Below are 16,501 nucleotides of genomic sequence, written 5' to 3' on the forward strand. Positions count from 1 at the left end.
TAGAAAGGGGTGAAAATCCTTTACCTCAATCTTCTGAGCCAGCAGGGATGGTTTGAAGTTTGATTTGATGACAACTTTCACTTCAAGTTTAGTGCGACCTACTTCTCTGACCAATGGGATCACACGGAACGGCAGAATGATATCTTTAGTGGTTCGGTACCTTAAGAAAACAATGTAATCTTTTACAAATAGAACAAAATAAATAGAGTGTTTTCTCCCCTTGACCCTGCCCTCAAAAGTTTACAGGCATTACTTATCCAAAACTCAGAGGCTTTAAACAAACAAAAATTTTCTTGCCTCATTTCCAAGACATCACAGATGATGTCAATCTTTATTTAATGGCCTCAAGGGTTACTTGCAGGTGAGCAAAGCACTGTTGAAAAAGGTAAAAAAAAAATAGTGGCTGTGACTCTAACAAGTTAAACACTGTCAATCATGGCCAGTGGAGGAAGCAAACTAAGCCAATCAACAGGTGTTTATATACTGTGGATCTCCATAATAGTCAAAATGAGCCAAAACGCCACCCTTATCTATACGTAGCTCCAGGGTTCTGAATGTGGCAAGATCGAGACCCCTGCACAGATTAATAATGCACTGTTAGCTCTGCTACACAAGGGAGCCTGTACATCTTATGCTCATGTCACAGAGGGACAGCCTCAATATTAGAACTTACAAACGGTATGCTGAATACAAACTGTAAACCCAACTATGCTAAATTGTAATCTCAGATTGCTGAGGTTTACAATAACTAATTGAAGCCTACCTGAGTTGCGATATTTTGATGCATGGAAATGGCTGCAGTGCCCATAATTTAGGTTCTTCGGATTAGTATTAAATGCTTAGTCACTTAAACCTTTTATCTTGTGATGGTGTTAACCGTATCGACCACCTCATTAATTGTTCTATTAAGTAGGAATTAACCAACACTCTAGTACTGTATTCCATCATAAACATTAACGTAAAAGGGAACCCAAAAATCTTCTACCGTTATCCAAATAGTAAGCAGGTAGTGAGAGGTGGGGTGAGGCCTAATAGGGGCAAAAGGTGATATGCACTTAAAGATGCAGGACAAGGCTAAATATTCTACAGAGCTGAAATTGAACCAATGGGCTGAATGGCCTCCTTCTTCGCCATGGCAGGTAATAATAACAAGAGGGGGTAATCCTTCTGCACCATAATTACTCTGATTTTAATCGAAAGGTAAAATACTGCGGGTGCTGGAAATCTGAAACAAAAAAACGTGCTGGAAAAACTCAGCAGGTCTCACAGCATCTGTGGAGAGAAAGACAGAGTTAACGTTTCGAGTCCGTATGACTCTTCAGACTTTTTGTTTCTGACTCTAATCAATGCTGGCTGGTTAATTAACAACATAATTAAGTTTAGAGTACGAGGGAGACCAACAACAAATGCATTTACGTATCTCAAAAACTCGAATTAAACGTTCTGCAGTATGCTGGAAAAAGGAAAAAACATATTTCCTAATATAAATTACTGACTAGAATTTGAAATCCAACATTTTACATAGCATGCAGGATTTAGTACTCACTTAATGTAGAAAAAGCAGTCCAATTCCAGGAATCAGCTGTACAAGTAACATAATTGTTTTGGAAATCTGAAGCCATTCCCTATGCATGCTTTTATGAACCTTCTTTGTTCCCCACATTGCTGGGTACTTACCTCATAAGTTCATATTCGCCATCTGGTGGGATGAAACTAATGCTCCTTTCAGATTCAAACTTGCTGAGCCGTACACACTGGTGGAACGTGCAGTCATCAATTGCTATAGATTGTTTACCACTACAGAATAAAGAGAGGGGTCTAGAATTACAAAATAATTTGGCTTAAAAAACAGACCAAGTATCATACCCAGGTTTCTCCCTTTGCACTAAGTGAAAGCATTACATTGTGGATCTAAAGATAATAAACTTAATACATAAATTACACTGCCATCTGGACAAAAGTGCAAGTTGCCTCAGAATGGACAAATCTGCTCAATTACATATTAAGACTAGCGTTTTTGCAGTCAGTTTCTTCTAGCAACGTGAACAGAGGTATTGGATCAACATGATTTCAACTTGCTTTCAAGGATAGGAAACATCACAAAGACCAGAAGTGAGAGGATCCATGTAATACAAATAGCCAATTATATTTTTGATTTAAGCAAAATACTGCAGATGCTGGAAATCTGAAACAAAAACAAAAAATGCTGGAAAAACTCAGCGCGTCTGGCAGCATCCGTGGAGAGAGAAACAGAGTTAACGTTTCGAGTCCGTATGACTCTTCTTCAGAGCTAAACAGAAACAGAAATGTGATGGATTTTATACTGTTTAAGAGAGGGTGGAGCAAGATAAAAGATCAGGGATAGGCGGGGGCCAAGGAGAGCCTGACAAAGATGTCATGGACACAAGACAAAGCGAGTGTTAACGGTAGTGGTGAAGACTATTGGGATGGGTGGTGGAGGGAAGTAAAAAAAAATGAAAATTACAAGTAAAATTACAATTTTAAAAACTGGATTTTTTTTTTAAGTGGGTAAAGATGGAAGACAGAGTTTATGGTCTGAAGTTATTGAACTCTATGTTACATTTGGAAGGCTGTGAAGTGCTTAATCAGAAGATGAGGTGCTGTTCCTCCTGTTTGCACTGGGCTTCACTGGAACATTACAGCAGGCCAAAGATAGTCATGTGGGCATGAGAGCATGATATTGTGCTGGAATGGCAAGCCATAGAAAGGTCTGGGTTATGCTTGCAGACTGAGCGAAGGTGTTCCGCAAAGCAGTCACCCAGCCTTCTCAATGTAGAGGAGACCATATTGGGAGCAGCCAATACAATAGATCAAATTGAAGGAGGTGCAAGTAAGCGCTGCTTCGCCTGAAAGGCGTGTTTGGTGCCTTGGAGGGTGAGGAGGGAGGAGGTAAAAAAAAGGGCAGATGTTGCACCTTCTGCGATTGCATGGAAAAGTGCCGTGGGAAGGGTGATGGAGAAGTTAGGGGTGATGGAGGAGTGAACCAGGGTGTCTCGGAGGGTGTCCCTACAGAATGCTGACTGGTGGGGGCTAAGGGACCATAGACTATAAGACTTAGAAGTTGGCCAATCGGTCCATCGAGTCTACTCCGCCATTCAATGAAATCATGGCTGATCTGATAATCCTTAAATCCACTTTCCTGCCTTTTGCCCAGAACCTTTGATTCCCTTACTGATTAAAAATCTGCCTTGAATATACTTAATGACCCAGTCTCCACAGCCCTATGCAGTAAAAAGTTCCACAGATTGACTATCTCAAAGAAATTCCTCCTCATCTCTGTTTTAAATGCACGCCCCCTTACTCTGAGATTATACCCTTTGGTCCTAGGCTCTCCCACAAGGGGAAACAACCTCTCAGCATCTACCCTGTCAAGCCCCTTAAGAATCTTATATATTTCAATAAGGTCACCTCGCAGTCTTCTAAACTCCAATGACTACAGGCCCACCCTACTCAACCTCTCCTCATAGAAAATCCCTCCATGCCCAGGATCAACTAAGAGAGCCTTCTCTGGTCTGCCTCCAATGCCAGTATATGCTTCCTTAGATAAGGGGACCAAAATTGATCACAGTATTCTGGGTGTGGTCTAACTAGTGCCTTTGTATAGTTTTAGCAAGACATCCCTATTTTTATACTCCATTCCCTTTGAAATAAAGGCCAACATTCCATTTACCTTCTCTATTACCTGTTTAACTTATATGTTAGCTTTTTGAGATTCATGCACAAGAACTCCCAAATCCCTCTGTGCTGCAGCCTTTCTCCATTTAAATAATATTCAGCTCCTCTATTCTTTCTGCCAAAGTGCATAACCTCACATTTTCTCACATTATATTCCATCTGCCAAGTTTTTGCCCACTTAACCTGTCCATATCCCTCTGTAGACTCCTTGTGCCAACTTCACCACTTGCCTTCCCACCTATTTTTGTATCATCCGCAAACTTGGTGATAGCAAAATCACTTCCCTCATCTAAGTCATTAATATATATTGCAAAAAATTGAGGCCCCAGCATTGATCCCTGTGGCACTCCGCTAGTTACAGGTTGCCATCCTGAAAATGCCCCCTCTTATCCCAACTCTGTCTTCTATTACTTAGCCAATCCTCCATCCATGTTAATATACTACCCCAATGCCATGGGTTCTTATCTTAAGTAGCCTTATGTGGTACCTTATCGAACACATTTTGGAAATCCAAATATATTACATCTTCTGGTTCCCCTTTAACTATCCTGCTTGTTACCACCTCAAAGAATTCTAATAAATTTGTCAGGCATGATTTCCCCTTCATGAAGCCATGCTGACTCTGCTTGATTAGATTGTGTATTTCTAAATGCTCTGCTATTACATCCTTTAAAATAGATTCTAACATTTTCCCAATGACAGATGTTAAGCTAGCTTGCCTATAGTTGCCTGTTTTTTTGTCACCCTCTCTTTTTGAATAAGGGTGTTACATTGGCCATTCTCCAATCCTCTGGGACTTATCCAGAATCTAAGGATTCTCGGAGGATTACTACCAGTGCATCCACTATTTCTGTAGCTACTTCCTTTGATATCCTAGGAAGCAACCCATCAGATACAGGGGACTTGTTGGCCTTTAGCCCCATTAGTTCCCCCAGTACTTTTTCCTCTAGTGATCGTTATTGTATTTATTTCCTCCCCCTCATTTTGCCCCTTGATTATTTAGTATTTTTGGAATGCTATTAGTATCTTCTATCGTGAAGACTGAAGCAAAGTATTTATTCAACTCCTCTGCCATTTCCTGGTTCCCCATTATTATTTCCCCAGCCTCATTCTCTAAGGGGCCTATGTTCACTTTGGCCCCTCTCTTCCTTTATATATATTTAAAGAAACTCTTACTGTGCATTTTTATATTACTTGCTAGTTTACCTTCAAAGTTTATTTTCTCCCTCTATTTTTTGGTCATCTTTTGTTGGTTTTTAAAGCTTTCCCAATCCTTTGGCTTACCACTAATCTTTGTCACACTGAATGTTTTTTCTTTCAATTTGATACCGTCCTTACCTTCCTTGGTTAACTGTGGTTGGTTTATCCCCTTCCTAGAATCCTTTTTCCTCACTGGGATACATCTTTGTTGAGAGCCATGAACTATTTTCTTAAACGTCTGCCATTGTTCATCAACCGTCTTTTCTGCTAAACTCCTTTCCCAGTCCACACCAGCCAACTCTGCCCTCATTCCATTGTAATTACCCTTATTTAAGTTTAGCACAGTTGTTTCTGACCCAGGTTTCTCACTCTCAAACTGAATGCTAAATTCTGTCATATTATGGTCACTGTTTCCTAGGGGATCCTTCACTCAGATCATTTATTAAACCTGCCTCATTACACATTACCAAATCCAAAATAGCCTGATCCTTGGTTGGATTCATAACATATTGTTCTAAGAAACTGTCCTGAGTACACTATGATTTCTTGCTCGTGGCTACCTTTGCCAATTTGATTTTCTCAAACTACATGAAAATTAAAGTCACCCATGTTTAATGTACTGCCTTTTTTACATGCCCTCATTATCTCCTGATTTATTCTCTGTCCTTCAGTATACTACAGTCAGGGGGCCTATAGACTACTCCCACCAGTGTCTTCTTCCCCTTATTTCTTACCTCCCCACAAAAGGATTCTACATCTTTCGATCCAAGATCCTTTTTTTGCCATCGCACTTATTCGATCTCATACTAACGAAGCTACCCCTTCTTTCCTACCTGTCCTTTTGAAAAGTTACATACCCAGAATATTTAGATCCCAGCTTTGATCTACTTGTAACCACGTCTCCGTAATAGCTATAAGATCATACCCATTAATCTCTATTTGTGCCGTTAATTCATTAATTTTGTTCTGAATACTATGTCCATTAATTTTGCCTTTTTAACATTTTTTCCCCCTTTTGACCCTCTTTGCTGTTTTTTAAAAATGTTTGTACACTCTGTCCCTTCCTGTCACACTCTAGACATCATTACCAAATAACTGCCCTTCAAGGCTACCATGTCCTTGGGCTTTGTAAGCCTATGTATCCCCTCTGGGAGATAAAGCCCCCTGGGGAAGATGTGTTTGGTGATGACATCACGCTGGAGTTGGCAGCAACCGTGGAGGATGATCCTTTGAGTGCAGAGATTGGTGGGGTGAAAAGTGAGGACTGCGGATCCCTATCATGGTTTTGGGAGGCAAGGGAAGGGGTGAGGGCGCAGACACAGGAGATGAGTCAGACATTGTTGACGGTCCTGCCAACCAGTGGGGGCGTGGACCCTTGGTTAAGGAAAAAGGAAGACATGTCAGAAGCAACGCTTTGGAAGGTGGCATCATCTTTTTGATTTATTGAGTTACACATTACAATTCATGTGAGCCATGAGCACATCAGTCAACGAATGGAACTTGTAAATTACCAGGATTCATGCCCAATATTCTGCTCCTTTAATCCAATCTCTATTAACTTCACATCTGCCTCCATTCTGACATTGTCAAAGGCTCAAGCACCATCTATCTTTTTACCAGCGATAAGCGAAATACAAACTGTAAACACAAACATCATGGACACCCGCTTCCACAAAAAATTAAGTTCAACCCATCAATTCCATTCTGCTCCCCGCCCCAACCTCCATTCTGCCCCACCCCCTGCCGATATCCCTAACCTCCCTACCCCTAATGGCTCTCCAACCGATTACTGCCTCTTTCAGAAATAACCATTCTAATCACTTTAGCCTGTCTTCAGCTCTGCTCGCAGCATTGAGTCCACCCTAGCAAAGTCACAAATGACATCCTCTGTGACTGTGCTGCATTATATAAACATACAAATTAGGAGTAGGCGACTCAACCCCTTGAGCCTGCTCCACCATTCAACAAGATCATAGCTGATCTGACTGTAACCTCCCACCTACCCCCCCCAATAAACTGGCACCCCCTTGTTTATCAAGAATCTATCTAGCTCTGCCTTAAAAATATTTAAAGGCTCTGCTTCCACTGCCTTTCGAGGTAGGGAGTTTCAAGACTCGCTACCTTTAGAAAAAATTTCTCATCTCTGTCTTAAATGGGCAACCCTTTATTTTTAAACAGTGACCCCCCCCCCCGCCTCGGTTCACCATCAAGGGGAAACATCCTCTCCACATCCACCCTGTCAAGACCTCTCAGGATCTTAAGATGTCAATCAAGTTGCCTCTGACTCTTCTAAACTCCAGTGGATACAACCCTAGCCTGTATAAAACAAAAACAAATACCTGGAAAAACTCAGCAGGTCTGACAGCATCTGTGGAGAGGAACAGAGTTAACATTTTGAGTCCGTATGACTCTTCAACAGAACTAAGGAAAGATAGAAAAGAGGTGAAATATAAGCTGGTTTAAGGGGGGGTGGGACAAGTAGAGCTGGATAGAGGGCCAGCGATAGGTGGAGATAACCAAAAGATGTCATAGACAAAATGACAAAGAGGTGTTGAAGGTGGCGATATTATCTAAGGAATGTGATAATAGATGACATTAAGGGTAGAAAGCAGGACGAGCAAGGTACAGCTAGCCCTAGTTGGGGTGGGGTGGGGGGGAAGGGATCGAAATAGACTAAAAGGTAGAGATAAAACAAAGGATGGAAATACATTTAAAAATAATGGAAATAGGTGGGAAAAGACAGACCTGCTGAGTTTTTCCAGGTATTTTTGTTTTGGATTTCCAGCATCCGCAGTTTTTTGCTTTTATCCTAGCCTGTCCAACCTGCTCTGAAGGAGAGCCATACGGACTCGAAACGTTAACACTTTTTCTCTCCACAGATGCTGTTAGACCTGCTGAGTTTTTCCAGCATTTTCTGTTTTTGTTTCAGATTTCCAGCATCCGCAGTTATTTTGCTTTTATCTTAGTATAGCCTGTTCTCTGGCTGGCTCCAAACACTATGAACTCATCTAGGCTACCTTTTCACATCTGATTTATCCAGCCTATACTTAGGTAAAAATCCCCCATGACTTTTGCCGTACCTTTCTGACAAGCTCCCATTATTTCTTCCTTTATGCTCTGTCCTAACATGTGGTTACTGTTAGGAGGCCTGGACACCATTCCCACAAGTGACTTCTTGTCCTTTTTATTTCTCATCTCTATCAAACTGTCTGTACATCCTGGTTTCCTAAACTTAGATCATCTCTCTCTGTTGTGTTAATACCATCATTAATTAACAGAGACACCCACCCACTTTTTCCCAGCCTTCTGTCCTTCCCAAGTGTCATGTACCCTTCACTATTCAGGTCCCAATCTATGTCATCCTGCAGCCATGTCTCCGTAATGGCTATCAGATCATACTTATTTCTATTTGCACTCTCAGTTCATCTGTTTGTTACATATGTTACATGCATTCAGATAGAGCGCCTTTGGTTTTGTCCCTTTATAACCTCTAGCCTTACCTGATGTACCCTGAGCTTTGTATTCTCTATCCCTTCCTGTCACAATCTGTCAATCATTTCCCATAGTATTATCTTTCTTTGTTGCCTTGTCTATACTCTTTGATTTACCACATCTTCCCAAGCGTGAACCCTTGCCTCCGTTCTTTAGTTTAAAAACCTCTATACTTCCCTCTTTAAGTGGTTCGCTAGAGCACCAGTACTAGCACGGTTCAGTCCCAATGGTACAGATCCCACTGTCCCCAATACTGGTGCCAGTAGCCTACGAACTGGAACCCACTTCTCCCACCCCAGTCTTTGAGCTATGCATTCACTTATCTAATCTTATTTGCCCTATGCCAATTTGCATTGTGGCTCAGGTAATAATCCAGAGATTACCATCTGAGGTACTGCTTCTTAATTTGGTGCCTAGCTCCTCATACTGACCATGCAGAACCTCTTTCCTAGTTGTCTGTCTCGTTGGTACTTTCGTGGACCACATTGATTGGATCCTTCCCCTCTCACTGCAAGTTCCTATCCAGACCTGAGCAGATGTCCCAAACCCTGGCACCAGCCAGACAACATAGACATTCTCGCTCTTTGCCTCACAGAACAGTGTCAATCCCCCTCACTAGACTGTCCCCTACTATCACTACATTCATTTTTGCACTCCTCACTTGAATGGCTTCCTGTAGCACAGTGCCATGGTCAGCTCATCTACCCTGCAGCTCCCACTCTCATCCAAACAGGCTGAAAGAACCTCAAACCTGCTGGACCAAAGCAAAGGCAGAGACTCCTGTGCTTCTGCCCTCTGGGTCCCCTTACCTGCCTCACGCACAGTCTCAGAATCACAGAGTGCAGAAGAGGCCCTTCAGCCCATCAAGTCTGCACCGACACGTGAGAAACACCTGACCTACCTACCTAATCCCATTTACCAGCACTTGGCCCATAGCCTTGAATGTTATGACGTGCCAAGTGCTCATCCAGGTACTTTTTAAAGGGTGTGAGGCAGCCCGCCTCCACCACCCTCCCAGGCAGCGCATTCCAGACCGTCACCACCCTCTGGGTAAAAAAGTTTTTCCTCACATCCCCCCTAAACCTCCTGCCCCTCACCTCGAACTTGTCCCCCCCCTTGTGACTGACCCTTCAACTAAGGGGAACAGCTGCTCCCTATCCACCCTGTCCATGCCCCTCAATCTTGTACACCTCCATCAGGTCACCCCTCAGTCTTCTTTGTTCCAATGAAAACAACCCAAGTCTATCCAACCAAGTTACACTCTCCTGTCAGCCATTGACCAAATCAGAAGGCCCTGTTCTTAAGAGATGTGACTGCCTCCTGATACAAAGTATCCAGGTAACTTTCCCCCTCCCTGGTGTGTCATAGTGTGTGCAGCTCAGCCTCCAGCTCAATGACTGAGCCGAAGCTCTTCAAGCTGCAAATACTTGCTGCAGACATGTTTGCTCTGGGTCACGTTGACATTCAGGAGCACCCACATGCAGCAGCTCCAACATTGCCTGTCCTGACATCCTTAATGAGTCTTTATTTCCATTTTTAAATATATTTTATTAACTTTATCACCAGTTTGCATTCCTTTTAAGCCTTAGGAATAGAATAGACCTTAACCACTCACCAGATATTCGCCAAAAAGCTAGCTCCTACCCCTGTAGTAGAGCAAGAACCTATTTCTATAGCGTGAAAAAGTTTGAAAAAACAAAGGAGCACCTGTTTCCCCTCCTCACCTAACTGCCTTAATCACCTAAATCCAGCACTCTGTTCCAAGTCGCAATCCACACTAAGTCGCACTGAAATGTCTGTTCATTTATCCTTCTCAAACTAAGGAGTTAGCTGACCCCAGTTACAGAAAAATTGGCTTAAGCTACTTTCCTTAAATTAGCTAGCTTCAGCTGCCCTTCCAGTAGAACCCTGAAACCCTACTTAAGGCTGGGAAATTTAGAATTTAGAAAGTAAATTTGTCAATGCTAAATAAAAACAAAATTAGATTTTACAAAGAGATTAACACCCCCTCACTCACCCAAACTGCCAGTAATCAAGCAATTATACCTCCCCGCCTTCTTCAAACAATGCTGTTTAATGCAGGCAACTACAAGGTCCTCTTCAATTGCCACCCCTTCACTTGGGCTCAATTTCGCCAATCTCTTACATTTGGCCTCCAAACTCCAGAAACTCAGCTCTGAAGAAGGGTCATACGGACTCAAAACATTAACTCTGTTCCTCTCTCCACAGATGCTGCTAGACCTGAGTTTTTTCCAGCATTTTCTGTTTTTGTTCCATTAACTACAACTTGTTCGACTTGGCATTCCACACTTGTCCCTATATTAAATCATCAACTTTACCCTAACAGCCCTAGCTCTCTTCACCCCAATGTAATGATTTTAAAATTTCTCATTTTCAAATGATTTCGCTACCTCTCCCAGCCTATCTCCCTAAATTGATCCAGATAGTCTCCTCATCCTGTCTTTCAGCCTCCAGCCTTCAGTCTCCTCTGCCCAAATCCCATCACTGGCAGATCGCTGGTCAGACTCAGGCTCAAAGTTTTGTCATTTCAACTGAGCAAGTATAGGCAAACATAAACAAAACGGAAAATGCTGGAAAAGCTCAGCAGGTCTGGCAGCATGTGTGGAGAATATGTGGAATCTTCACAAATGCTGCCAGATTTGCTGAGTTTTTCCAGCATTTTCCATTTTTATTTCAGGTTTCCAGCATTCGCAGTATTTTGCTTTTATGTTATACTGGCCAAAACTGAAGGTATTGGCATATTTTTGCTACATGCCCTTAACAAGGTTTCAGGAGCTGGTTCAATACTGGTATTAGTGTAGGTCCACTCAGATGTCTGTTTAATGGCTAATTATGCCATTAAAGATAAGGCCATGATACAGATCAGAGAAATACTTCAATCTCAGACTTCCCCACTGTATACCAAAATGTCAAATTTACATGATAGTCAGTCATTATGCCAAGATGTATACATGAACCACAAGCAAAGTGACTTTTCTCCATCTTCAGCAAAGCCAAAAATAAATGCAAGGGGTTAGGGGGTTGGGGGAATTAGTCAGATTTTCTTCTTGGCAGACGTGCATGGACATTAGAAGCTCACATTGCAAACTCTGGCACAGGCACAACTACTTGGGCTGCTTTTAAACATCCATTTGCCACGGAACATTCAAGCTTTTCATCTTCAAAGACTGCATGGATTTGCATGTGGAGCCTCCAGGGCCACATGTAAAGTTTACTTATCAAACATCATACATGTTGCTGATTGTAACGGATGTTGGGTTTCCGATTTAAGATATATCTACCAACGAAGAAATAATAATCTTTTCAAAACCTCGCAACCCTCAAATTTCTCTCAGGATAAATCAGCCAGTACAAACAGAGCTGCCCGAATGGAACTGCCAGGGCTCCATAGTTACGTGCAGCATGGACCATCAGTTAAGCGCACAATGGGAGAACAGATTTCATATCCCTCACCTTTTCGCACTCTCGTCAGCAGTTCCTTTGCCTTGTTTCTCAATAACAATCTTGTCGTTCATCCCAAACTTGCACTCCGGCATTCCACTCAAGTAACTCTTCATTACTACCCTGCCTGAGACGTGAGCACTTAGAACCTGACCTGAAACACAAAGGCAAAGGTTTCAAAGCAGGAAGCAACACATCCTTTCTAATAAAGACCACAAAGCTCAGGGGCAGGGGCAGTGAGAGAAGCAGTTACAGCACGACATTTTAAAAGGAGTACAAAATTGATTAGATGGAGTAATTAATTAAAATGAAAAAAAACTGCATACTGAAGTCTGTGATCACCTAGAAGAGACATGCTGACATTTCGGGTTCAGACCAGCCATCTGATAATTCCCAGCAAATCATCCTTAAATTTCATATTTTCTGTTCTTGCAGCTTTTCTTCTCTCTACAGGTCAACACTGGTTAATACATTTTTTTTTAAATGTTATGCTTTCTGTACAGATTTTGCAGCTTTAACTGGATCTTGAACTGAGCTTCAAATCCCCAACATCTAGTCCATCACCAAGATTGCTTACTTCCACCTCCACATTATTCATCTCTTAGTCCTCGCAGCACCACTGAAACCTTCATCTATGCCTTTGTTGTCTCTGGGTGTAACTCCTTCAGCTCTAGGTTTGCAGCCACCCAAGTTCATCCAATCTCAAGTCCTGACTCATGTACATCTCCGCCCACACATCCCACGCCAATCACAGCCTTGCTTACCTATCAGTTCTGATGATGGGTCCACCACCTGAAATGTCATAACTTGTCTTTCCTCTCACCTACTCTATTTCCAGCTCTATACCTTTATTGAAAAGGAATGTCATACTCAAACTAACGTGATGGGCCCGATTTGGTGTCCTGGCACTTTGTTTCACATTCAGCAAGTGCTATCTTGACAAACTGAGGCAAAAAACATTGTGTGTTTCTGGCCTGCTTTTTGGCCATAAAAATGTGCAACACGTACCAATTTCTAGGTGAGACATCTATGTTAATCCTTGCTCTTATTTTAGGAGTCCCTGACGGCTGTCTGAAATCAGCTTTGATTTTTAAATACATAGTGATGGGTCCTCAAATGTTGCCCATCACCCCTCCCCACCCACAGCCCCAATTTCCCGACCACTAATATCCTGCACCCTTGTCTCTGGTCACCATTAAGTGAGCACTGACTCTATGCCAGTGATCTGACAGGGTGGGGAAGACATCGGTGTTGTGCCTTAAAAGGCACAGTTGTTCCAGGCTGAAAGAAGCAGTGCCCAGGAGACTGCACTGCACACTGCATGGATAAAACTGTTCTGCTGAGACATAATTTTGACACCCTGATATAAAATAAACTTATAGTATAATATTCTTGAAGCTAAAAACATGTTACGTCAACTTACAGAGCGAACGACTTTAGGAGAATTAATGTTCTGAGAAAACCTAGTTCTACCCCTCAGTATACAAAGAGCAAGTTGCTTTCCTGGAAAACACTTTGAATGTCAATGAAAATCGTAATACACTATTTCAGATCAACAAATCAAAGTTTAACATTCTATTGCAAAGACCAGGATATGCAATGAACAGATCATTCACATCAGACAAAATCAACCACGGCTAAGCTGACACAAGGTGAAATTAAAGACGTTTACTTTTGAAAATACAAAACTGGGGGAACAGCCCAATGAAAATTACTCATCTGTGCAATTTCCAATAGCTCAGCTGGTTAAAGAAATGAATAACTGAATTATGTAGGCTAGCAAGGTCCAGGCTCAGTTCCCAGGAAATCTGCAGCTCTCACATGGTCCAGTCCATATGCGACTCCTAATACATTGCTCTGAAATTGACTCAACTGTCCTCTGAAATGGCCTAGCAAATCATTCAGTTGTGAAGAATGCTACTCGCCACCTTCACAAGGGGAATTAGGCATTGGACAATAAACGCTGGACTTGCCTGCAACATCGACATCCTTTGACTGAATAATTTTTAAAATGTGCCCTGGGCTAAAGAAGAAGAAGCCAACTTTCCTTTCCTATCGAGTAATTCCTGTTGGAATGTTTGTAGGATGGGCTATCAAAAAGTACACAGACCAGCTTCCCACATTCAATAGCTTGTCTACACTGAAGTAGAAGGATGCATCAATGAAATTTTTCCCTGAAAGGAGTCAGTACTTCAGGCTGAGGTTGGTGGGGGGCAAGGTGGAGTCAAAATTGGCAGGAAAAAGGGGAAGAACTAAAATTTACCCTCCAACTGTACAGCTGCGGCACCTATTTATCATGTACCTTGAGGTGACATTAGCAGATTGACACTCTCCAGAACATCCAGGAAAAGCTCGTTTCGCCTGTACTTGATTCCTTCGCGTCTCCATCCGATCTGTCCTGTTACCTGGCTGGTGATCTGTGATTGTTCTTCCTTGGTCTGGAATAAAGAACATTTGTCTGATCTCAATTCAAGGCTTTGAACTGGATTCCAAAAAACTTTTAAAGTGGCACCAGGTTACATCAGCATAGCAGTCAATCACGATTGTAAACCGGAGTAACGCAACAATACATCCACAGCACATTACACTGTAACAGGTCTCAGTGCTGACTTTCCCCTTCTTCTCTAGAAAACTAGATTAAGAGTTCAATAATTCAAGATATTTCCACAGCCACTTTTGAATTCCCTGCCCCACCACCAATAAGCAAAGCAGAAGCAGGTAGATTCTCCTACCTGGTGCTACAAATCAGGTCATCAGTCACAGGTGGAGAAAAAGAAAGTGTTACAGCAGGTTTAGAACCAGGAGCGCCACACACAGGGTTAACAGGCAAGTAGTGAACAGAAGAGTTGATTTAAAAAAAAAGAGAAAACAAGTTAGCTACGAGAGCAGGTGCACTGAAAATAAATGATGTATTATAACAGTTCTGCATCACATCTCAAAAAAGGTCTCAAAACGCTTTGCCTACAATTAATTACTGTGAAGTGTAGTGACTTTTACAAGCACAAATGACCAGCCCCAGTTGCAGCAACATTTAAAGCAAGGATTGTAGTTATACTGGCAGGCAATACATTACATAGCTTCTAGGTTTATGCTAACACCAACAATCTCAATTTCCATTGCGACTATAATAACCCTACATGTTCTCTCAGCAACTGCACCTTCAGAAAAAAAATTAAAGATTTAGTTCCAGACCAATATTTTATTAAATGGCTCCAGGGCAAAATGCACTTTTACTACCACATTACATTCAGAAAAATCTGCCAAGTATTAGATCGGAAAAAGCTTAGGTCAGAGACCTAGCACCTTCCTCACTAGGGGTCTCCCATTTAAGATGGAGGGGAAGAGGAATTTCTTCAGAACAGTCATCAGTCTTTGGAATTTTCTTCCAGACAGCTGTGGAGGCTGGGTCATTGAATATATGCAAGGCTGAGATAGACAGATTCTTGACTGATAAGGGAGTTAAAGGGGACAGGCATGAAAGTGGTGTTAAGAGCACAATCAGATCAGCCATGATCTCACTGAAGAGTTGAGCAGGCTCAAGGGGCCGAATGGCTCACTCTGGCTCCTATTTATGATTTTTTTTTTTTAAAAAAAAACTGAATTTTTCACTCACTCTACTGATTGAGATGTGAGAGAAATGGAGGGAGTACCTGGGTAGTTCCTTTGCATCCAGAATTCCATGAAACACGATCTCACTTGTCTTAAAATGTCAGGTGTGATTTTCTATCAAAAGACTACTGAGATAACAGGGCCAATGGGTCAGGCCTGGAGTACAAATAGTGCAGCTCCTTCTTTTGGGACTTTTTTCTCTTATTTTCTACTTGCAGGGCAAAGGGCGATCCCAGCCTCTGACATAAATTTATTTCTATCAGTGTGGTTGCTCTCTCCGAAGTTACAAAGCCCTGCCGGAGTTAGGGAAACCCCGTGATCACTATATTACGCGGGCATGGAATTTGTCTTGTAGTACAAGTGAATTTGTCCCTGGAACCACAGCAGGAATTCCTTTTGCACTTGATCATTTCTTAAAACCTTCAATAAGGCAACTGGAACCAGGTTCAATCAAAAGGGAATTATACTGTTATTTGAAGTGGAAGAATGTGCAGGGTTACAGAGAGAAGGCAGGAGAATGGCTCTAGCTAAACTGTTCTTTTGGAGAGCCAGTGCAGTCATGATGGGCCAAATGGCCTCATCCTGTGCTGTAGCAATTCCGAGATTGCGGAATTGCTAGGCGGAAAAAGACCAGTGTATATAATTCGCCTGCCACCATCCCTACAGGATAATGATAATGGACTAGTTGACTAATCATAGCCTTCTTCTATCCTCTGTTTTCTCAAAAACTGAAGAAGAGACTGGGAGGGTGAAATTTGGACATGTTAAATATATTGGAACGAATACAAAACTGCCTGCATCAACAAAAAAAAGCTCTGTACATTATACTGAATGACTTCCTGCTGAGTCAGGCTGAGCATTTGTGTGCAAACACAGGACACATCTCAGACCACCCTAGAGTCCACCAGCAGCAAATAATCCTATCTGCGCCAGCCAGCCTTCCCAAATAGGAACTGTTATCAGTAGTACTGGCCCCCAGCCCTGCTTTCGGCTTCCTGGAGGACTGCTATTTCACCACTCCACTGCTGGGAATACAAACATG

General features: G+C 42.2%; 1 protein-coding gene across 6 annotated transcripts in view; it reads right to left on the reverse strand.

Annotated features, from left to right (window-relative positions):
- LOC144694028 (AP-2 complex subunit mu) overlaps positions 1–16,501 on the reverse strand; it is a 57,743-nt gene that overhangs the window by 16,685 nt on the left and 24,557 nt on the right. For all 6 annotated transcript variants that reach the window (XM_078564364.1, XM_078564368.1, XM_078564366.1 and 3 more), the window contains exons 5-8: positions 14,153–14,288; positions 11,863–12,004; positions 1,678–1,797; positions 25–160 (exon numbers count right to left, since the gene is read on the reverse strand). In XM_078564364.1, coding sequence (XP_078420490.1) covers positions 25–160; positions 1,678–1,797; positions 11,863–12,004; positions 14,153–14,288 — 534 coding nt within the window. The remainder of the gene's footprint in view (positions 1–24; positions 161–1,677; positions 1,798–11,862; positions 12,005–14,152; positions 14,289–16,501) is intronic.

The sequence above is a fragment of the Cetorhinus maximus genome, chromosome 19 (genome assembly GCF_964194155.1).
Source record: "Cetorhinus maximus chromosome 19, sCetMax3.hap1.1, whole genome shotgun sequence".
NCBI classification, from domain to species: Eukaryota; Metazoa; Chordata; class Chondrichthyes; order Lamniformes; family Cetorhinidae; genus Cetorhinus; species Cetorhinus maximus.